Below are 22,367 nucleotides of genomic sequence, written 5' to 3'. Positions count from 1 at the left end.
TCACCAGATATTGTTGGCACAATGGGAGAAGCGCAGGGATTCACTTTCTGTTTTTCACATATGTATGGAAATCTTTTCGCCAGCTACAGGCTCCCTACACGGAGAAGCGCGGTGAATATATATATTTGTTTTACTGTACTGTATGTGTACGGGGGTGGGGGGTGGGGTTGTTGTGGGTAGAGGAGGTGGGTAGTATGGTGCCCAGTCATTGCCACTGGGGTTAGCTTTGCACCCATTGAGGACATAGGTAACCACACTGGCTATCAATGGGTGTATTGGATAGTATTGGTTGTTGTGTTGTATTTTAATGTTTATTGGGGGTGGGTGACGGTGTTAGTTGGCCCAGGGTGGGTGTTTATGCCTACCAGGTGGGTGTAGTAACCGCTAAGTTAATGAAGGGCTTAACTCCTCCCACAACCCTCCCGGGAGTCATAAACACCCACCACAGGCCAAATACCCCCTTTCTTCCGCCCCCTCTACAGCAATAAACCGGGCACTGGTATTTAACCCCTTCATTACCTTAACGGATAGCCGCTGAGGTAATGAAGCTACCTGTAAATATATTGTTATTACATAGGATAGAAGCAGGGGATCTGCGGCGCTGGTATTAATCTGTATCAGCTCCGGAGACTCCCAGCTTCAATACGATGTAGTAAAAATCATTTTTTTCTTCTAGTCATATCATGGATCCCATCTCGCCACCCTTGAGGCTGCCACATTCCCCCCCCCCCCCAAAAAAAAATCTCACACCCCCCAGTTTGCACACCACAGGGTTACTCACTAATCTCCTCAGCTGTGCCTCGCTCCAACTCCGGGGTCACAGCGTTGTACCCCCACCCCAAGCAGAGAGGTCGCAGGATCTGTGTACAATGTCCCTCAGGCGCCAACCCTCTGGGACGGGATTCCAGGAGCAGAGCACTGGGACAATGTGAGGGGGAGATTACATACAGCGGTGCTGCCCGTGCGGGTGTGTGCATTGCCAGGGGAAGTGGAAAGAACATTAGGTGAAGCAGAGTTATTTCCCCTGAAAGGTTTCCCTGGGGTCTGACCGAATGTAGGTTTTTCCGTCAGATGTGACAGCACAATAATACGTGGCTTGTGGCTGATAAGGGAGACATTTGTGGGAGCTGCTGGAAATTCAGTGTTTTCATGCTTTATTGCTGCAGTAAAAGCAGACTAATTTTGTCTCTAGCTTTGTTCATTGTCAACAGGCTCTAAAAATACCCACTCAGAACCCCCCACAGAGGCACAGGATCCTGCCGCGTCACGCGCGGGATAGGGACGCAGGTCACGGTGATAAGGGAGCTTTTACTTTATTTGTTATATTTTTTGATGTAATACAGTTACAGCGAGGATTCCACTTAGTATGCTGCAGGGGGGCAGATAATCACAGCTTCATAAATCGCTCCACGGTCACAGCGCCTCCTTCTGCACCAGGGAACCCTGACAGTTGTGCCACACTGTGTGTATAATGCCACACTACAAGCCATAACTCTGGAGGTAGTTAGACCCAGTGCCATTACAATAAGGCACTTGAGGTAATACCTGGGTGTCACTGCAAGTGTCCCATGTTAAAGACTAGTACCTTCACCACTAGGAGGGCCCTCACAGGATGAACAATGTAAACCGGACAAAGGCCTTGCGGACGCCTTGGCACTGAAGGGGTTACAGATGTAGCAGAAGCATTGCTTCTAGTGATAACACAACATGTCGCAGTATATCTCGGAATATTCCATATACGTTCACCATTCATCAAAAGGAAACGGGAAACCATCTACACGTGGAAATTAAATCTTGATACTGCCCCAAATATTAATGCCCTTTAAAATGGGCACAGGGTAACTTTCTCATTCCGCTCTAGGGGAGAATGCCAGGGATCTGGACTTTCAATCTCCCATAATTGCACGTGATCTCCTGTGGAATGAGCACAGTGTGATGATGTGGAATGATACCCATACCCAGTATATTGCTGCATTTTCAAACCCACATTTGAACTTTTAATAAGAGTATAAAATGAAAACTAAAAATGGCCAATAGCATAAAAGCGTGTGAAAACTGCATAGCAACTAATGCAAGCTGAGGATCATTGCTTCATGGGTCAAAATGGAGAGATTGGTGTCATAGTTGGATGAGGAGGATGAGTCTTCATCCCGGCAAGGGTAAGAAACACATTTGACTACAGGGTGTCCATTGATGCCACATTGGCAATCTGTGCCCCCATTGATAGCATAGGTAACCACAGTGACAATCAATGGATTTAATTGCTAATGTTTGGTTTTATTGTATTGAAATTTGGTCGTGGTGGGGGGAGGGGGTGTGTTTTTTTGTGCTCGAGGGAGTGGGTGATGGGGTTGTTGCCCCGGGAAGGGTAATTACAGGAGAGTTAACCCCTTCATTACCTTAGCGGTTAGCCATTAAAATAATGAAGGGGGGGTATTTATTTTAAGTACAGCTTAAAATTGATTGTCAATGTGGCTATCTAGGTCTCCATAGAGAGAGTTTAGTTATCCAGAGTGACAGTCAATGGTTTTATGTTTCAAATGTATTTTTTTATTTTTTGGGTAATTACTGTATGTGTATTTTATTTTGGTTAATGCCCAAATCTACTATTAGCCACATTTTGCCAATAGAGATATTGAGCTAGAGTTTTTATTTTTAGTACACAGTATTGAAGCAGGGTGTTTCCAGAGCTGAACCCCATTCATTTAAGGTTTGGGGACCCCCTGCTTCCTGAGATACCGGCATATATCTCCTGCAAATTTAAATCTCCTGCATCATTGCAGCCCCAAGATATCGACACCCCATACGGGGAGGTCTGCACCTCGATAAGCTCGGGGTCTTAGGACCAGAAATGAATGATGTTCAGCTCCAGAGACCCCCTGCTTCAGTACTGTGTACTACAAATAAAAATATTGAGATCTGCTGCAAGAGCTGTGCGGGGGGAGACAGGGAGAGGGACAGCTTCTCTCTGATCTCTCTGCTGCAAGAGCTGTGCGGGGAGACACAGAGAGAGGAACCGCTTCTCTCTCTGCTGTAAGAGCTGTGCGGGGAGACACAGAGAGAGGAACCGCTTCTCTCTCTGCTGTAAGAGCTGTGCGGGGAGACACAGAGAGAGGGGTCGCTTCTCTCTGATCTCTCTGCTGTAAGAGCTCTGCAGGGAGACACAGAGAGGGGCCGCTTCTCTCTGATCTCTCTGCTGTGAGAGCTGGACGGGGACGCACAGAGACTGCTTCTCTCTGTGCAGCTCTTAAACTGGTGCTGGCCCGTTAGAATCAATGCAGTGAGAGTCCCATTCAAAAGCGGGGATCCCCGTTGTGTTAATCCCTTCAGGGTAGCATTTCTAGCCTTGTGGGCTTCATCCATCAGCACTGTTCCTCGCACCTACAACGAAAATAAATAGCGCCAGATCTGTAGCACCCTCTAGAGGTCATGTTGTAAATTGCAAAGGATGGATATGTTCGCGGGTTCAAAATCGTAACTGTGCAGATTTGGGCGTTCGATTCAAACTTCAAGTCAAACAGCTCCCAAATTCAATGTGCTATATACAACATTTTCAGACACTTGTGAAATATGTATATAATTATGTATAAATGTTTTTTTATTTATATAAACTCAGCACATTAAATGAATATTCCACAGCTACAGAGAGATCTCATGACAAAAGAAACCAATAAAGAAGTAATATCTATGTATTCACACGTGTTGGACACTTCTGCATTTATTTCAAGATACAGTTCCTCCAAAAATAAAACCTATGTCTTAATACAGGAGGAACCAACTCCTGTCCTCAAGGGCCACCAACAGGTCACGTTTTAAAGGTATCCCGGCTTCGGCACAGGTGGCTCAGTCATTGATATATCCTTAAAACCTGACCTGACCGGTTGGTCCCTCCTGTATTAATAGAAACGGAAATGAAAGCCCTCGCCCTTCATTCGCAGAGTTTGGGAGCCAGATTGTAAGACCTTAAAATCACAACCTCAAGAAAGGACTATAAATATAAGCATTGTAACGTCATACACCGATTCCAAACCAAGAGGCATTCCTCGTCAGTTGTCCAATTCCAACGGAGAACAATAAAGGAAAGAGATGGAACATCTCACAACATCTGTTTTTAAAGAGCTGCGAGAATGCCTGGACTGAAAGGTCAAAGAGTGGCGTGAGTCACATGACCGCGCAGCAGCACTTGGCCGGATAGTCGACGGTGTATACTTTGTTCTCTTTTCCATACACAAAGTAGCTGAAGGTCTTCCCTTTCCAGTCGTAGTCCACCTTGGTGAGAGGCAGCCACTCAATGGTTTGTCTCTGGGGAAGGAGAGAGAGAAAAAAAGTCAGCGATAGTCCAGAGAAGGGTCATTAGGTCATGGATGACCAGAGATCTTGTCCCTAAGTAGCATGAACCTTGCAGGTCAAAGAGCAGAGAACATGTCCCATGAAAATGGATCAACAGATCACTGTAAGCCAAGGTCCAATCCCTTATGACCATGAGAGCAGATGTCCTTGATAGGGACAGTTATCTTGTCTTCGTGACCCAAAAGACTATTGCCCAGTGTGCCACGTAGGGTGAAACCATGATATATATTATACCCAAGTCCGATTTCCTCTGGCTGATCACTTTTGTCTGATGTCACTGAGCTTAACAAGAGTTTGCACAGTTTCCTCCACAATGTTTTGGGGTCTCTGATAAGGACAGGGTGGGATACATGTTAAGAAAACAATTGCTTGAAAAACGCTGTTGTTGTTCAGGGGCCCTTAAGAAATAGAATCTGTATTTAAATTTGCAAACCCAAAAGCAGCCAAACATTTGTTTTTAGTACAGAGATTTGTTTAAAGGAAGCCAATTAGATAGTGGAATTGTTGGCAAAAGGTTGTTTTTTTGTCCTGCTATTCTGCATTGCCCCTTTAACCTTTACAGTGCCGGGGGTCTGGCAACACAGAGTTCCCCCGGACCTCCTGCACTTCCGCATCATGAAACCACTCCTGGAGCGATGCCATGATGCACCTGGGGCCCGGATGCCAGAAAGAGGCTCCACTTCTGTTTGGATCGGACTCGCTGAAAAACAAACAAGTTCCCGTGATGTCCCAGGTGCGTTAGAAGGACACTGTAAAGGGTAATCAGCAAGATTAGGTGCAGTACTCCCTAATAAACCCACTACCCCCATGTTTAAACCCAGGACAAGGCCGCTCGGCATAGGATCATGTTCACAAGCTTGTTACCTTCTTGCAGCAGTATTTTCATGGTCAAATTCCCAAGCACAGGGTGGTTCCCCTGACCAGTGTAACACCACGTCATATGGCCTCCCTGTATAGCCACGCGACCCCTGGTCAGCACTCACCTGTCTCAGAACGCGACATGAGGAGAACTGCGTTTGATGCTGCTGCAAAGCATTCTGGGAGGCCTGATTAATCGCGGGCTCAGGGAAAGTCACCAGGGGAGGGACCTGGGTGTGAAAATAAATGGGATAGGAGGCAGAGTTTAACACCAATCTCTACCATCACTCAACGGGGCAAAGGAGGGCAATGTGGGGGTTGTGTGGGAATTCAGGGTGCAGAGAAGGCAGTATTGGGGTTGTGCTGTTTATAGATGTTATGCGCACCGTAAGCAGAACTTTTATCATTTCCGCGACGCTTTGCATCGGAGGGCTGCGTTCCGCTGCCGCTGTAATCGTTCAATGAGCAGCGGTCGCTCCGGAGGTGAAGAACCGTTGCAGCCAGGAAATTGTGGAGGAGAAGCAGGCAAAGTTGTGGCATTTGTGTGAGAGGGGGGGGGGGGGGGATTTGAGTGGAGCGAGGGGTGGGACACAGCCGTATGTGGGAGCTGGGAAGCAGAGAGATTGATTGGATCCTCTCACCAAGAACTGCTCGTCTGTAAAGATTTTCTCCCCGTTCACCTTCCCGAAGAGCTCGGTACGAAAGTCTGAGCTGTGATCAGCTACAAACTCAAAAACATTGTTCTTCCTGCGAGAGAAAAAAAAACAACACAGAGACTTCACAACACCGCACCGGCACTCTCCCCCGCCTACCGTAGGCCATCGTTCTCTCTGCCATCTTCGTCCCCAGCTGCCCCGCCTCCAGTGCAAACTGTTGCACCTGCTGTGCAACCCCTGCTGCAGACCATCACACCCAGAGCAGTCATTCTCTCCGCCCACCACTGCAGACCATCGCACTCGATCTCCCCCCGACCACTGCAGTCATCGCACCTGATGTCCCCCCACCAATGCAGACCATCGCACCTGATGTCCCCCCACTAATGCAGACCATCGCACCTGTTACCCCCCCCCCCAACCCCCGACCACTGCCCTGTCTGCCTTCATGCCAAAAAAGGGGGTAACCCTTTGAGTGACACAGGCCCAGCACTCTGCATTGCAGGTCCCCTGACACAGGCCGGGTTAGGGATAGGTGCCTCTGATGTACTGTAGCTCCCATGAATGTCCAGCTGCCCTTACCACATGACGTTCAGCTGGATGTAGCACAGACACCGTCCCTTCCCGGAGCAGCTCCTACACATTTGATGACTGCTGCTGTGACACATACTGCAGCTGGGGACAGAGGGGGACAGGTGAAGAGAGGGACCGGCTGCTCTTCCCGCCCTGAACCCTGTACTATGGGGTGCAAAAGGAGGTTGTGTGCTATGTACACACAGCTCATCACCAGATGCTGGCCTGTGATTGGCTGAGCCCCGCAGGACACCACTCACCTTTCCGTTCCGTTTCCAAAGCAGTTATGGCACGTCTCGGACTGCAGGCGCCGCCCGGTACCATTACACACCCAGCACAGCACCTGTGCATCCAACGAGGCAAAGGGAGGTTAGAGTGGGACGTGGCCGGATCCTAAATAACAGTGTCACCCCCTCTGCCTGGCAAAGAATCAAACAATAGGAAGATTAAACTAGTTCAGATTCCCAGCTCTGCACTTTCCAGTTTTTATTGTTAACCCTTCATAGCCAGATGGGCCAGTGGTGCAATGCAAAGGGTTAACACACAGAAGGGCCTCTGCTGTCGGCGTGGGGAGCAGGACACCTTCCTCACTACATCTAAACCCAGGTTGCAGGAGAACGTGTTTACATCCGGCTCATTAAAAAGGTCTGTGTTAAATGTTCAAGGAAATTGCATCTGACGTGATTGTTAAACCCAACGCGTTCCACGTCCGCTCAGAGCAAACCGAATGCCAGAAATGTGTCCAGCACGAGATAAATGTGTCTGATGTGCAGGCGCCACGCATACAGATGAAGCCAGACTTGCAGAAGAGAAGGTAAAAACCCTGGTGACCGGAGAGAAGGTTAATCCCTGCTGCCGGGGGATGCGGTGGTTACATTCCCGCACCTTTCCTCCGCAGTGAAACAGTAACATGTCTCGTATAGGACACGGCTTCGCCAGGAAGCTTCAGGGCAGAGAATCTCCCCCAATGTTTAGGAGGACTGGGGGTCGGTAGTGCTCTCCTTGCATTGTGGCTGTGCCTCTGGTATGTTTCCATCTTGTCGTACTGGACAGTAGTGTTTACACGTGAATACGTGGAGCTGAGAATGTGGGTCAGTACTCACCCGCCCGCCTCCATGGCATTTCTGGCACATAATCCTTCCCATTCCCTGGCAACTCTGGCAGGACTGTGGGGAGAGAAGAGAGTCAGAGGGAGGAGGCCGCACAGGGTGAGGGTAGTGCTGAGCTACTGCCAACTCCAAGCACGGGGTGAGGGTAGTGCTGAGCCATCACTGTCCCCAAGCACAGGGTGCACAGGTAGTGCTCAGCCATCACTGTTCCGAAGCACAGGGTGAGGGTAGTGCTGAGCTACTGCCAACTCCAAGCACAGGGTGAGGGTAGTGCTGAGCTACTGCCAACTCCAAGCACGGGGTGAGGGTAGTGCTGAGCTACTGCCAACTCCAAGCACAGGGTGAGGGTAGTGCTGAGCCATCACTGTCCCCAAGCACAGGGTGAGGGTAGTGCTGAGCCATCACTGTCCCCAAGCACAGGGTGAGGGTAGTGCTGAGCTACTGCCAACTCCAAGCACAAGGTGATGGGAAGCTTGTTTTACATTACTTTAAATCACAGGCTTGGGGATGAAGGACCAAGATTGGATCTCTACGCATATCCTTGGCAACAGCTTCTGATTCTGAGAAGGACTTCTGAGAACTTTTGCCATTGTTGGCCATGCTGCGCATCCTAGAACTTGACTCATCGCTAGTGAGTTCAACTGCAGCACAATATGTTACAGGAGACTCGGCCACCACTGGGGAACTCTGCCTTGGAGAGAGAATGGCTGAGAGCCATCCCTGTCCCCAAGCACAGGGTGAGGGTAGTGCTGAGCCATCACTGTCCCCAAGCACAGGGTGAGGGTAGTGCTGAGCCATCACTGTCCCCAAGCACAGGGTGAGGGTAGTGCTGAGCCATCACTGTCCCCAAGCACAGGGTGAGGGTAGTGCTGAGCTACTGCCATCTCCAAGCACGGGTGAGGGTAGTGCTGAGCTACTGCCAACTCCAAGCACGGGGTGAGGGTAGTGCTGAGCCATCACTGTCCCCAAGCACGGGGTGAGGGTAGTGCTGAGCCATCACTGTCCCCAAGCACAGGGTGAGGGTAGTGCTGAGCCATCACTGTCCCCAAGCACAGGGTGAGGGTAGTGCTGAGCTACTGCCATCTCCAAGCACGGGTGAGGGTAGTGCTGAGCTACTGCCAACTCCAAGCACGGGGTGAGGGTAGTGCTGAGCCATCACTGTCCCCAAGCACGGGGTGAGGGTAGTGCTGAGCCATCACTGTCCCCAAGCACAGGGTGAGGGTAGTGCTGAGCCATCACTGTCCCCAAGCACAGGGTGAGGGTAGTGCTGAGCCATCACTGTCCCCAAGCACAGGGTGAGGGTAGTGCTGAGCCATCACTGTCCCCAAGCACAGGGTGAGGGTAGTGCTGAGCCATCACTGTCCCCAAGCACAGGGTGAGGGTAGTGCTGAGCCATCACTGTCCCCAAGCACAGAGTGAGGGTAGTGCTGAGCCATCACTGTCCCCAAGCACAGGGTGAGGGTAGTGCTGAGCCATCACTGTCCCCAAGCACAGGGTGAGTGTAGTGCTGAGCCATCACTGTCCCCGAGCACAGGGTGAGGGTAGTGCTGAGCCATCACTGTCCCCATGCACAGGGTGAGGGTAGTGCTGAGCTACTGCCAACTCCAAGCACAGAGTGAGGGTAGTGCTGAGCCATCACTGTCCTGAAGCACAGGGTGAGGGTAGTGCTGAGCCATCACTGTCCCCGAGCACAGGGTGAGGGTAGTGCTGAGCCATCACTGTCCCCGAGCACAGGGTGAGGGTAGTGCTCAGCCATCACTGTCCCGAAGCACAGAGTGAGGGTAGTGCTGAGCTACTGCCAACTCCAAGCACAGGGTGAGGGTAGTGCTCAGCCATCACTGTCCCGAAGCACAGGGTGAGGGTAGTGCTGAGCTACTGCCAACTCCAAGCACAAGATGATGGGAAGCTTGTTTTACATTACTTTAAATCACAGGCTTGGGGATGAAGGACCAAGATTGGATCTCTACGCATATCCTTGGCAACAGCTTCTGATTCTGAGAAGGACTTCTGAGAACTTTTGCCATTGTTGGCCATGCTGCGCATCCTAGAACTTGACTCATCGCTAGTGAGTTCAACTGCAGCACAATATGTTACAGGAGACTCGGCCACCACTGGGGAACCCTGCCTTGGAGAGAGAATGGCTGAGAGCCATCCCTGTCCCCAAGCACAGGGTGACGGTAGTGCTGAGCCATCCCTGTCCCCAAGCACAGGGTGAGGGTAGTGCTGAGCCATCACTGTCCCCAAGCACAGGGTGAGGGTAGTGCTGAGCCATCACTGTCCCCAAGCACAGGGTGAGGGTAGTGCTGAGCCATCATTGTCCCCAAGCACAGGGTGAGGGTAGTGCTGAGCTACTGCCAACGCCAAGCACAGAGTGAGGGTAGTGCTGAGCCATCCCTGTCCCCAAGCACAGAGTGAGGGTAGTGCTCAGCCATCACTGTCCCCAAGCACAGAGTGAGGGTAGTGCTGAGCCATCACTGTCCCCAAGCACAGGGTGAGGGTAGTGCTGAGCTATTGCCAACTCCAAGCACAGAGTGAGGGTAGTGCTGAGCCATCACTGTCCCCAAGCACAGGGTGAGGGTAGTGCTGAGCCATCACTGTCCCCAAGCACAGGGTGAGGGTAGTGCTGAGCCATCACTGTCCCCAAGCACAGGGTGAGGGTAGTGCTGAGCTACTGCCAACTCCAGGCACAGGGTGAGGGTAGTGCTGAGCCATCACTGTCCCCAAGCACAGGGTGAGGGTAGTGCTGAGCCATCACTGTCCCCAAGCACAGGGTGAGGGTAGTGCTGAGCTACTGCCAACTCCAAGCACAGGGTGAGGGTAGTGCTGAGCCATCACTGTCCCCAAGCACAGGGTGAGGGTAGTGCTGAGCTACTGCCAACTCCAAGCACAGAGTGAGGGTAGTGCTGAGCCATCACTGTCCCCAAGCACAGGGTGAGGGTAGTGCTGAGCCATCACTGTCCCCAAGCACAGGGTGAGGGTAGTGCTGAGCCATCACTGTCCCCAAGCACAGGGTGAGGGTAGTGCTGAGCCATCACTGTCCCCAAGCACAGGGTGAGGGTAGTGCTGAGCCATCACTGTCCCCAAGCACAGGGTGAGGGTAGTGCTGAGCCATCACTGTCCCCAAGCACAGGGTGAGGGTAGTGCTGAGCTACTGCCAACTCCAAGCACAGGGTGAGGGTAGTGCTGAGCCATCACTGTCCCCATGCACAGGGTGAGGGTAGTGCTGAGCCATCACTGTCCCCAAGCACAGGGTGAGGGTAGTGCTGAGCTACTGCCAACTCCAAGCACAGGGTGAGGGTAGTGCTGAGCCATCACTGTCCCCAAGCACAGGGTGAGGGTATTGCTCAGCCATCACTGTCCCCAAGCACAGGGTGAGGGTAGTGCTGAGCCATCACTGTCCCCAAGCACAGGGTGAGGGTAGTGCTGAGCTACTGCCAACTCCAAGCACAGGGTGAGGGTAGTGCTGAGCCATCACTGTCCCCAAGCACAGGGTGAGGGTAGTGCTTAGCCATCACTGTCCCCAAGCACAGGGTGAGGGTATTGCTCAGCCATCACTGTCCCCAAGCACAGGGTGAGGGTAGTGCTGAGCCATCACTGTCCCCAAGCACAGGGTGAGGGTAGTGCTGAGCTACTGCCAACTCCAAGCACAGGGTGAGGGTATTGCTCAGCCATCACTGTCCCCAAGCACAGGGTGAGGGTAGTGCTGAGCCATCACTGTCCCCAAGCACAGGGTGAGGGTAGTGCTGAGCTACTGCCAACTCCAAGCACAGGGTGAGGGTAGTGCTCAGCCATCACTGTCCCCAAGCACAGGGTGAGGGTAGTGCTGAGCTACTGCCAACTCCAAGCACAGGGTGAGGGTAGTGCTGAGCCATCACTGTCCCCAAGCACAGGGTGAGGGTAGTGCTTGCCATCCCTGTCCCCAAGTACATGGTGAGGGAAGTGCCGAGCCATCACTGTCACCAAGCACAGAGTGAGGGTAGTGCTGAGGGGCGCGTGGACGGTTGTTAATGCCTAGTGAGAGGAGCGCAGCACGATTGGCGATGCCTGGCACAGGGCGAGGGGAGTGGTTGTTGATGCCTGGCACAGGGTGAGAGGAGCGCGGCGCAATTGGTGATGCCTGGCACAGGGCGAGGGGAGCGGTTGTTGATGCCTGGCACAGGGCGAGAGGAGTGCAGCGCGATTGGTGATGCCTGGCACAGGGCGAAGGGAGCGGTTATTGATGCGTGGCACAGGGCGAGAGGAGCGCAGCGCGATTGGTGATGCCTGGCACAGGGCGAGGGGAGCGGTTGTTGATGCCTGGCACAGGGCGATCCTTATGGTGCTATCTTGCTGGTGTTACCTTCAGAGAGGATGTGTAAGGAACGGGCATTTTGTGCTTCTTGTCCTTGAAGAGAGTTGGAACTTGCACTGGGATCTCCCAGGGTTGAGGAGCAAGTCCATATGCAGAAGAATCCACCACCTGGCCTGTCAGGGGACGAACAAAGGGGAGCAATCAGACCAAGAACCTCTAATTTCTCCAATGCAGAAGGAAGAATATAGATATAGATAGATGGATACACGCACACACACACACACACACACACACACACACAGCTCTCCGGTGCATTGGTGGCTCTGTTTAGTGCCAGGTAACACAGATATATCCTCCGTTAGGAGGTCACTGACCATTGTAAGGTTCTGTCACCCACTCACAGGCCCGCGACTCCGTGAACGTTTCCAAGCGATACTAGAAGTAAATAAGACAAACGAGATCAGATCTAAACCCAAAGCACCAAGTTCAAAACCCACAGGACTTGAGACAATGACCACAAGAGGAGATTACAAACCCACTAATTAACCCATACATACTGTACATACATACATACACACATACACACACTATAGGGGCCAGAGATAAAGCATTCGCCAGCATAAGAGCCGACTGAGATACAGTCCCCAGAATGCGGATATTGGTGCGGAGGAGGGAAATATCCACCCTATATGTGTTATAGGACCGGAGATCCTGGACGTTCATTTCTTTGGGGGGCTCTGTGCTGTAGCAGCACGTATGGCTGGCGTATTCCAGGAACGCTTGTCTCGCGACCTCTTCCGTAATGGATGGGATTCTGCAGATAAAAGAGCACAGATTCCTCCCTGAAATATAACCTCACAGTAAAAGGAATAACCCCGAATAGGAAACATGCCCTCAGATTTGGGGGTCTCGGTGTCAAACAACAACACTGCTGCTCCGTCATTAAGTTACAGCTACAAATGTTACTGGGAATGTGCGTCTCTCCTCTCGGGGAATGTTACTTCAGTTCTGCATCGTGTCAGCGAGTGCTTTGAGGACTAGTTATATGGACTGTAGGAAGGGGTCTCTGTGTTGAATGGTCTGGATAGAAACACAATTCCTGCATAAGGTTTGTACACAGAGATACATCTCAAACACCAAGAACCCTGACAGACTAAGAACTCCTCCGCTGTTTCAATGCCTATATGACTTGAGTCTACTTCCCTCCTTTGCACTCTTATTGCCTAGATGGATCCTGTGTGTAAGACACCCACTTATCCGCCTTACAGCTCTGCTATTGTCACAATGAAGCTCGCAGACAAATGGTCAAAGCCTTTACGTGTGAGCGAGTCAGATTGGCGCTTTACAAGTCATTGAACCGTCATGGTCAGATCCACTACATCATGGGTGGTGAACTCCAGTCCTCCAACAGGTCAGGTTTTAAAGGATATCCCTGCTTCAGCACTGGTGGCTCAGTCAATGACTGAGCCACTGATTGAGTCACCAGTGCTGAAGCAGGGATATATCCTTAAAACCTGGCCTGTTGGGGGGCCATTGAGGACTGCGGTTGACCTCCCCTACATTACATCAAAAATAATCTCAAATGACCCCAAAAGGTCTGTAGCATTCAAGGGACAATGTGAATGTTATCCCCTGAGGCAGCCTCTTTCCAGGACAAATGTATAGCTTCCCCAAGATAAGTCCCTTTGGTTCCCAGTTGTGTGACGAGGGGCAGTTGACGACATCACAGGATCATATAAGCACTTCCCTCCTCCAGTTTGGGGGTTTCCCGGCTCTGGTGTCTGCTCTGCCCCTTGGGGGTGTTTGTGCACTAAGAAGGAAGGAAGGAAGGAAGGAAGGAAGACAGATGAAGGAGAAAGTAGCATCTTACTCCCAGTTGGTGTTTGAAGGAGGGGACACAGCACCTGGGCCCGGGACCAGGGCCGCGGGAGGAGGCAAGAACTTTCCATCTGTAAATAGAAGACATTGTGAAGTCAGCACATGTTGCACAGCCGATAGCAGTACCAGGCACCGCAGGGGGGAGGGGGGCATGCAACTTCCAAACGACAAGCCTCTTTATTCATATCCTCTCTACAAGGGCACGAGGGGGGAAACGAATTATTTTGGGGTAGAAATAACATTAGATGCTATTAGCTATGTCCCTTTGTGTAAAAACGGGACACGTTTTACTTTTGGAATAACAGAAAAGTTGACTTTCAAGAGCCATGATATCTTGTTCAGGTCAGAGATAGAATACTTTGTGCATTTAAAACCCCTCTGTGTGTTTAGTTGTCGATTAGAGAAGGGGTGCTCAACTCCAGTCCTCAAGCCCCCCTCCCCAACAGGTCAGGTTTTAAGGATATCCCAGCTTCAACACAGGTGGCTCAGTCTTCAGATTGAGCCACATGTGCTGAAGCTGGGATATCATTTAAACCTGGCCTGTTGGGGGGAGGGGGGTCTCGGGGACTGGAATGGAGCACCCCTGGATAGGAGCACTGTTTGTTAATAGAAAACTAGTCTACTAATTGCGCAAGTGTTTTATTAATAGATTAACAGATACACTGCACCCTCCTGCTTTACATCAACATTCTGCCAACGTGGAAAACTACTGAGGAGTGTCACAAATAAATACTGTGGATCGCAGCTTACACATACTTAGTGTTTATAAAATAGTAATAATATTTTGCTCTCCTTTTTTACTTGCTCTGAGCTTCATCAAACAAGAGACCGTGTCTACACTGGATGCCTTATCAGTGTGGAACAAATGTATCAATTCACTTACTTCCATCTCCAGTGGCTGTCCCTTCATATCCAGATACTGTGTCCATCACGTTAGAGAGAGGAGCCACGGGAGAACCTGTGCCGACTGTAGGAAGCAAGAGAGGAGCAGCGAAAGCGTCTGTTCCAATGGAATGATGAAGGAGAGGCGCCATGAGAGCGTCTGTACCGACTGGAGGATAAGAGAGAGGAGCTGGGAGAGCGTCTGTACCGACTGGAGGGTGAGAGAGAGGAGCTGCGAGAGTGTCTGTTCCAATGGAATGATGAAGGAGGAGAGGCGCCGTGAGAGCGTCTGTACCGACTGGAGGATAAGAGAGAGGAGCTGGGAGAGCGTCTGTACCGACTGGAGGGTGAGAGAGAGGAGCTGCGAGAGTGTCTGTACATATCGGAGGATAAGATGGAGCCAATGCAGGATTCCCACCAACCGAAGAACTGGATGGTAGAGCCAAAGCTGGTTCTATATGATCTGGGTGAGGAGTTAATGGAGCCAAAGCAGGATCTACACCGACTGCAGGAAGAGGCGGGGGAGCCAAAGCAGGATCTACACCGACTGCAGGAAGAGGCGGGGGAGCCAAAGCTGGATCTACACCGACTGCGGGAAGAGGCAGGGGAGCCAAAGCAGGATCTACACCGACTCCGGGAAGAGGTGGTGGAGCCAAAGCAGGATCTACACCGACTGCGGGAAGAGGCGGAGGAGCCAAAGCAGCAGAGGGATGACGACCTAAGGCCCATATGTACACCCAAGTCAAACTTTAAAACGAAAGTATCAAGAGCAGGAACCCAAAAACCAAAATGAGATCTCCAATAAGCAAGGGGTCTGTGTAAGCATAAGGATCACTTCCAAGGGGGGGGGGAGAGAAATCTTCCAAAGAAGTGTTGTCAGCAAATGAATGAATCTAAGAGACTCTGTGTCTGTATAATAAATAACATACTGCAGCTCATTAATAATCTAAATATTCATTCCTTATCTGAAATGAGTTGATTCCCTGTTGGATGTGACCTGTTATCAGCTTTACACAGACCCAGAAAGTCATTTCCACCATGAGGTTCTGGAAGGGACCTCACACCGATAGCAACTGACAGTATGTTCTCGGTGTTTGTGTAATTATCTAGGGACAGTATCAGTGGGGGGGTACTGGGACTGGAACCCGGACAGTATCAGTGGGGGGGTACTGGGATTGGAACCCGGACAGTATCAGTGGGGGGGACTGGGATTGGAACCCGGACAGTATCAGTGGGGGGGTACTGGGATTGGAACCCGGACAGTATCAGTGGGGGGGTACTGGGATTGGAACCCGGACAGTCTCAGTGGGGGGGTACTGGGATTGGAACCCGGACAGTATCAGTGGGGGGGTACTGGGACTGGAACCCGGACAGTCTCAGTGGGGGGGTACTGGGATTGGAACCCGGACAGTATCAGTGGGGGGATACTGGGACTGGAACCCGGACAGTATCAGTGGGGGGGTACTGGGATTGGAACCTGGACAGTATCAGTGGGGGGGTACTGGGATTGGAACCCGGACAGTATCAGTGGGGGGGTACTGGGATTGGAACCCGGACAGTATCAGTGGGGGGGGATACTGGGACTGGAACCCTCTCACCAAGCTCATCAACACCAACTATAATATGGAGTCCTACCTGAGAAATCGGAATACCCGGGCTGGGGGCGCTGTCCTGTCGCGCCATAATTCAGCAAATCCATGTTTCTGGGAAACAAATACAAAACGTAATGAGGAAATACATCTGAAAGGAATGTGCATATTCTCCTATCACCAGTAATTAAAAAAAAAAAAACACTTTGTAAAAGACTCTTAAAACCAAATTATGGATTAAAATAAGGCGTGGGAATGTGTATTGGGGAGCGGGGAAGTGAGCGTCAGCTCAGTGAAGTTACAGAGGTGATAAATCAGCACAGTTTGAACCTGTTCGGGAAGTAGAAACTCGTTGGAATTTGTAACTTTTGTTGAACATGAAACCAGGTTAAGATTATCTGCTAACACTTAAAGAAATCCTACCTCCTATGTGAGCTCAAATGTACACGTTCTGTAATGAAAGTCAGCCAAAAATGTCAATTCTGAAACCAGTAACAGGTTATACACAGAGTTTAAGTTTAAACATTAACATTTGTAGTTTATGGGGGGGGGGGGGGGAATAGATTCTCCTGTGCCCTCCCAAATAAAGAATATGCAGCACTGTGATGAGAATAATGAGCATTTTTACATTTCCACACTTCCTTCTTTATGGAGAAAATAAAACCCAGCAGAACATCACCCAGCTGGAAATAAGCATGTGACTGAGACACTCCATGTGCATAACAAGCGCGGACATGCTACAAATTATCATCGCTCAGTCCCACCCCAAAGGCAGGCGGCTCTCGTTAACCAAACCTGGAGCAAACAGTGTACTGCCCTTCTGTAAAGCGACACAAAACGTGCACACTTGTGACTAGTCACACCAGCTGTGACATACCGTGGGCACAGTGATGATCACTCAATCATTAGACTGCAAGCTCTTGAGGACAGGGAGTCCTTTCTCCAAATGTTTACTTTGTAGTTAATTGTTTTGCCCTCATTTTGCACCAGACTTCCTTGTATTACATTTTGTTTCCTACACCGTATAGATAGAAATGTACGTGCAATGGATGGGGTCAGGGGCCTCTCCACACCGCGATAATCAGAACGGCCACATGAACACTGTACAATCCAGAAGTAACTTTGAAGCACGACACCCAGACACACACAGTGTAACAGGACAACACATGACACAGGGTTTAACTTTTTTTGGTTAAGGAAACCTATAATTATATTGTGAAATTCTGCGGAACCCCGACCCTCTCTAATAGCGCGTCTGAGATCAGATACATTGTAAGGAACCCCGACCCTCTCTAATAGCGCGTCTGAGATCAGATACATTGTAAGGAACCCCGACCCTCTCTAATAGCGCGTCTGAGATCAGATACATTGTAAGGAACCCCGACCCTCTCTAATAGCGCGTCTGAGATCAGATACATTGTAAGGAACCCCGACCCTCTCTAATAGTGCGTCTGAGATCAGATACATTGTAAATTCTTCTCTATTTGTCAGTGTTCAAATGACCTGAAAATTGCAGGGAACCCTGCCATACACACATCACATACACACATCACACACACACATATCACACACCCCACACACCACACACCACACATCCTGTATACCTGATCCCTCTGTGCTCGTCCATTTTCTCTCCCTGTAGCTGGTTTGTATGGGAGCTATCAGGGGAGGAGGAGGGAGGAACAGGGTTCAGCACCTATACACCAACACTTCCTCATTTCTCGGAATAGCTCACATGACAAACTGCTTGTTTCACAGGTCAGGAAACCTGCCTGCAAGTTCCTTCCCTACCCCTCGGCCTGTGCACGGAGATTCCCTCCTACTAGTCATAGGATATAAACCTGTACAGTGGAATAAAGGGATTCTCTGTATTTATTCCCCTAGATATGATTACGCTGGCGCGGGGGGCGAGCTTCCCCCCTTTCAGAGGACGTCTCTTTTTCTTATATTTAATGATTAACGATTCCTCTGCAAAACAAAAAAACTGCTTGGCATGTTACATTCCCAAGCCATTGGGATAGAATAAGATGGCCTCCGGGGACTTGCAGGAGATGGGATACAGATGTGTGCTCTGCAGAAATCTACCAGGCGGAGGAGATGCTATACAGGTCTTTTTATAATAGAGTTTATTATAATAATTTCAGCGTGACGCTCAGGTGAGGGTAACAGTAAGTCGCCTTATATACAAGGTATGGTAACTGCTACCAAAGTAACTACACGTGAAGGGGCAAGAGAGCAACCACTCGTTTCACTTCTTAACCCAAACGACACTATCGTGTTCCTGCGCGTGGTACCATGACACAGGCACTACCGGACACGGACACAGGGGGTGCTATCTTCCCAACAGCACACGGGTTCCCACGCGGGGTGGCAAACACCAGTCCTCAAGGGCCAGCAACAGGTCAGGTTTTCAGGATACCCCTGCTTCAGCACAGGTGGATGAGCCACCTGTGCTGAAGCAGGGATGTCCTGAAAACCTGACCTGTTGCTGGCCCTTGAGGAATAGAGTTCGCCACCCCTGGCTCTCCCTGACGACCAATGTTATTAGCGAGGGCCAAGGATGTCAAATCCCTAACTAGGCATGTAGTGTCAGGTCGTGCCACTGGGGGTGCAATTAAACCGAGCAGAGGACCTTACAAATGCAACGGAGCAGAAAATAATGCAGCCTGAGTGGTTACATTTCATGCATCTGTGTCAGGGAGTGATTGGGCCATTAACAGGGACCCCGACGTTCTGGGTGTGGGGTGGGTCTGTCAAAGCAGCACAGTTTGGTTCTCAGGCAGCGGAACCCAAACCCACCAGAGGTTCCAGAAGCTCACTCTCCAAATGTAAAGGTGGAGGGTAAACTACTCAAGCAGAGGACTCCCACTTTAAAGACAAGCATTCAAAATGCAAACAAGGCAATAAACCGACTCTTAGCACTTGGAGGCTTCTATGAATTTTCATTTGTGCAAAGATTAAAAACACTTTCTAAAGCGCATTGCGCATTAGTCACAGAGGTAGTTGTTACCTGCAGTGCAGCCGTGTCCTGTGACCAGTGGTAGGGTCTCAGCAGCACAGAGTGTGGGGTACTTGCTGATCTTGGATTTTATTGTCTAAGACAGCTGCTACCAAACATGGGTGACAGTCTGAAAGGCTGGGACATTGGGGTCATCCACCCATTTCAAGGACCCCAAAACACACGGGTTTCCCCAGAGAGTGGGAGTGACCCATTGCCCTTAAAACTGCCCCCAGCCGTGTGTATTAATCACTACAACATCTAAACTCAAGAGGTTCTCTCAAATGTGGGAGGGGATCCAAGGCCCATGACTGTGTGGGAAACCTGATTAACCCTTTGATTGCTGTGGAAGATCTCGTGCTCTGAATTTACAGATGGCTAATTGCAAGTTGTAACCAGCAAACACCAGCCCTTTAAGTCTGACGAATGGTCAAATCCGGTTTTACAAAGCTGTGCCTCAGCCAGAAGGACCTCATTACCACTATATAGGTAAACACACGGCTAAACTAGAAATAACGCGGAGGATCTAATAGGGTGATAGGTCCGCCAGCGCATGGGAAAGTGTGCAGAGGAGATGGGACCAGGGTTTCTAATCTGCCCATAAATCCCATGTTTCACACAGTGCGGCGTAAACCGCGTGCGGAATCGCCGCGATCCGTTCCATAAATCTGTATCCGGACCTTACCATTTGCTTACTCTGTGCGTCCAGAATCTGGAGCTGCTCTTATAACCGGAATAACTCTCTCTGTTCTGTGCTCTCCAAGTGCTGGAAGCCACACAGTCCATAATAGAAATTAGGACCAGCTGCGCCTGCCTGTGTAATACAGCTCGTTAAATCCCCACCAAAGGCGAACACTATAATTTAAAGGGCAGACCCTCCTGTGCTGAAGCTGGGATATCCTGAAAACCTGACCTGTTGGGGGTGCTTAAAGACTGGCGTTTAGCAAACCGTGCTTCCACTGCAGACAGTATTGAATGACTCTATAATGGAGTGTATACACTTGAGGTGCGTGATAGTCATTTAAATGTGTTAAACATTTTTGGGAATCATTCCCTATTACTGAGAAATAGTCCACACTCCATATTGGTGATTTCTTATGAAATGGGAAGAAACAATTTAAAAGTATCTTTTTTTTATAATTTATTTTTAAACTCAGTCTTGTTGGACTCTTACCTGTTGTGGTGCCAGGATTTCAGTTTTTTATTTGGACTAACAATTTATGTAATAGGACAAGCTTTCGAGAGTTTTCCTCTCTTCCTCAGATGCAAAGCCAGAGAATCTGATTCCCATGCTGTGCTTTAAAGCTGTGTTAACAGCGAGCATTAGCTTATATGGGCTCCATGTAACAATGGTTTTTCAGACAAAAGGTGACACATTGTGTGCTCATTTGCATGTAATTTCCCAGAATCCCTTGCTGCAGTGGAAGCACTGTATGCTGGGTGATAATGGTGAAGGGCAGGGTTGCAAACCTGCCTAAGACGTGTGAATGTGCTCACAAGTGATTTTTTATTGGCTATATGCAATACGGTGGAGGTTTCTTGTTGCCTTTTTTACCCACCATAATTTAAAACGTATGTATATTATATTATATATTCTACAGTCCTTTTCGTGTAATACTGAAGCTGGCCAGTAGGTGCCACTGTCTGACCGTACAATTTCTCTGGCTGCAATCAACTAGTCATTCAACTCAACACACTGGTCTGCAAGGGGGTTACTGTACCATATATACTTACACACCTATTACCACCATATATACTTACACACCTATTACCACCATATATACTTACACACCTATTACCACCATATATACTTACACACCTATTACCACCATATATACTTACACACCTATTACCACCATATATACTTACACACCTATTATGTCTCTGTGCTGTCATTCTGTGTTTAATGATTTATTTTTCAGATTAAATGAATGCTGGGAATATCGCAGCCTCTCCCCAGCAACTCTCTCCGAACTTTGCAGATTCCCCCCCCGAGTGTTAAATTTGTACAGGTACGGCCAACTCCACTCCTCAAGGGCCACCAACAGGACAGGTTTTCAGTATATCCCTGCTTCAGAACAGGTGGTTCAGTCAAAGACTGAGCCTCTGATTGTGCCACCTGTGCTGAAATGGGGATATCCTGAAAACCTGACCTGTTGGTGGCCCCTGAGGACTGGAGTTTGCGCCCCTGCGCTAGTGGATATTTATAGAGCAGCGCTAAGCTGTGGAACCGTTAGCGAGACGGTGAGTATACCGTTTACTTTGGGAAAGGATTCTGAGGCCGGGTCAGTGTAATCGCTGGAGCTGGATAAATAATCACGTGAGCCGTTCTTCTCTTTGGCAGGTTACAGCGTGCGTCCTCGTAGAGACTCCTGTGACGCTTGCTGAGTGGTATTGTGTTATAAGCAGAGATACAATATGACCAGGTAAGGTTGCCAGAGTGGCTTCTCCAAAAATATTGGACACAATGGTGAAAGGTGCGATGCGCTCGAGACACACACACCTCTCTCTGCTCCATGCTGTTTCCTCCACTCCTTGGCCCTACCCTCAGGCTCCTGACACCTCCTCCTGATTGGCCGCAGCCATTCAGGATAGAAGAGCCTGCCCAGCCCCTAGCAACAGCCCTGCTCGGGGAAATCCCGCGGGCCCCCAAGCCGGTCAGATCACTATGTCCAGAGACACATACATGTCCAGCATTACCTCTAATTTTTTACTGGACAGAGTGTCCAAGTACAGGACAGTCCGGTTCAATCCTGGACACCTGGCGGCTATGACCAAGTAAATAAAATATAGCATCTAAATCCCTCATTCTTCGCCACACTTTTGCCGAAGTTGCCATTTCGGACTGTGTCCCGAGCGCACCTTGTTCCTGTCCCAGAGAGATCTCCGGTCACCATCCATCCTGCACTCAGATTCCCTCTATCCACAGGAACGTCCTCGCCGGGCGCCCGCGATTATAACCAGGCAAGTAATTGGCTGAGGGTGGGAAGGATTCTTTGCCGAGGTTACGGCTACGGTATTGCGCGCAAAATGTTGCGTTTACGAAGCCGGCAGCACAGCAGGGGTTAATCTGAAGCGAGCTTGGGCCAGCCACCAGAAAGCACTGTCCTCTTCTCGGGGCTCGTTACAATGTAACACCCGGTTCTGAGCTCCCAAACTTTTCATTAGCACCCAGTTCCTAGAACA

General features: G+C 49.9%; 1 protein-coding gene across 3 annotated transcripts; it reads right to left on the bottom strand.

Moving 5' to 3' along the window:
- Nucleotides 1–3,675: 3,675 nt before the first annotated feature.
- On the bottom strand, nucleotides 3,676–19,995 carry SSUH2 (ssu-2 homolog). Of its 3 annotated transcripts, XM_075574694.1 has the most exons (14): nucleotides 19,867–19,995; nucleotides 16,607–16,634; nucleotides 16,230–16,297; nucleotides 14,596–14,763; nucleotides 13,705–13,783; nucleotides 12,519–12,648; nucleotides 12,209–12,269; nucleotides 11,883–12,007; nucleotides 7,538–7,600; nucleotides 6,695–6,777; nucleotides 6,444–6,536; nucleotides 5,850–5,955; nucleotides 5,334–5,438; nucleotides 3,676–4,302 (listed from the first exon to the last, which is right to left on the bottom strand). In XM_075574694.1, exons 3-14 carry the CDS (start codon nucleotides 16,291–16,293, stop codon nucleotides 4,162–4,164), a joined length of 1,218 nt encoding a protein of 405 aa, XP_075430809.1. In that variant the 5' UTR covers nucleotides 16,294–16,297; nucleotides 16,607–16,634; nucleotides 19,867–19,995; the 3' UTR covers nucleotides 3,676–4,161. The 3 variants fall into 3 exon arrangements, with proteins under 3 accessions (XP_075430809.1, XP_075430810.1, XP_075430808.1); XM_075574695.1 differs by lacking the exon at nucleotides 16,607–16,634; XM_075574693.1 differs by lacking the exons at nucleotides 16,607–16,634; nucleotides 19,867–19,995 and adding an exon at nucleotides 17,788–17,932.
- Nucleotides 19,996–22,367: the final 2,372 nt, after the last annotated feature.

Source organism: Ascaphus truei, chromosome 17 (assembly GCF_040206685.1).
Source record: "Ascaphus truei isolate aAscTru1 chromosome 17, aAscTru1.hap1, whole genome shotgun sequence".
Taxonomy (NCBI): domain Eukaryota; kingdom Metazoa; phylum Chordata; class Amphibia; order Anura; family Ascaphidae; genus Ascaphus; species Ascaphus truei.
The sequence above is the reverse complement of the archived record's forward strand: the minus strand, read 5'-3'. Positions and strand labels throughout refer to the sequence as shown.

Bases quoted from the DNA above. Each gene is read 5' to 3' on its own strand.
- SSUH2 (XM_075574693.1), bottom strand. From the start codon at position 17,810: ATGGACGAGCACAGAGGGATCAG. The intron at 14,764-16,229 runs GTAGGACTCCAT...CTTATCCTCCAG, and splicing joins CGGGTATTCCGATTTCTCAG to TCGGTACAGACGCTCTCATG. The intron at 12,270-12,518 runs GTGGATATTTCC...ATTTACTTCTAG, and splicing joins GGTCCTATAACACATATAGG to TATCGCTTGGAAACGTTCAC.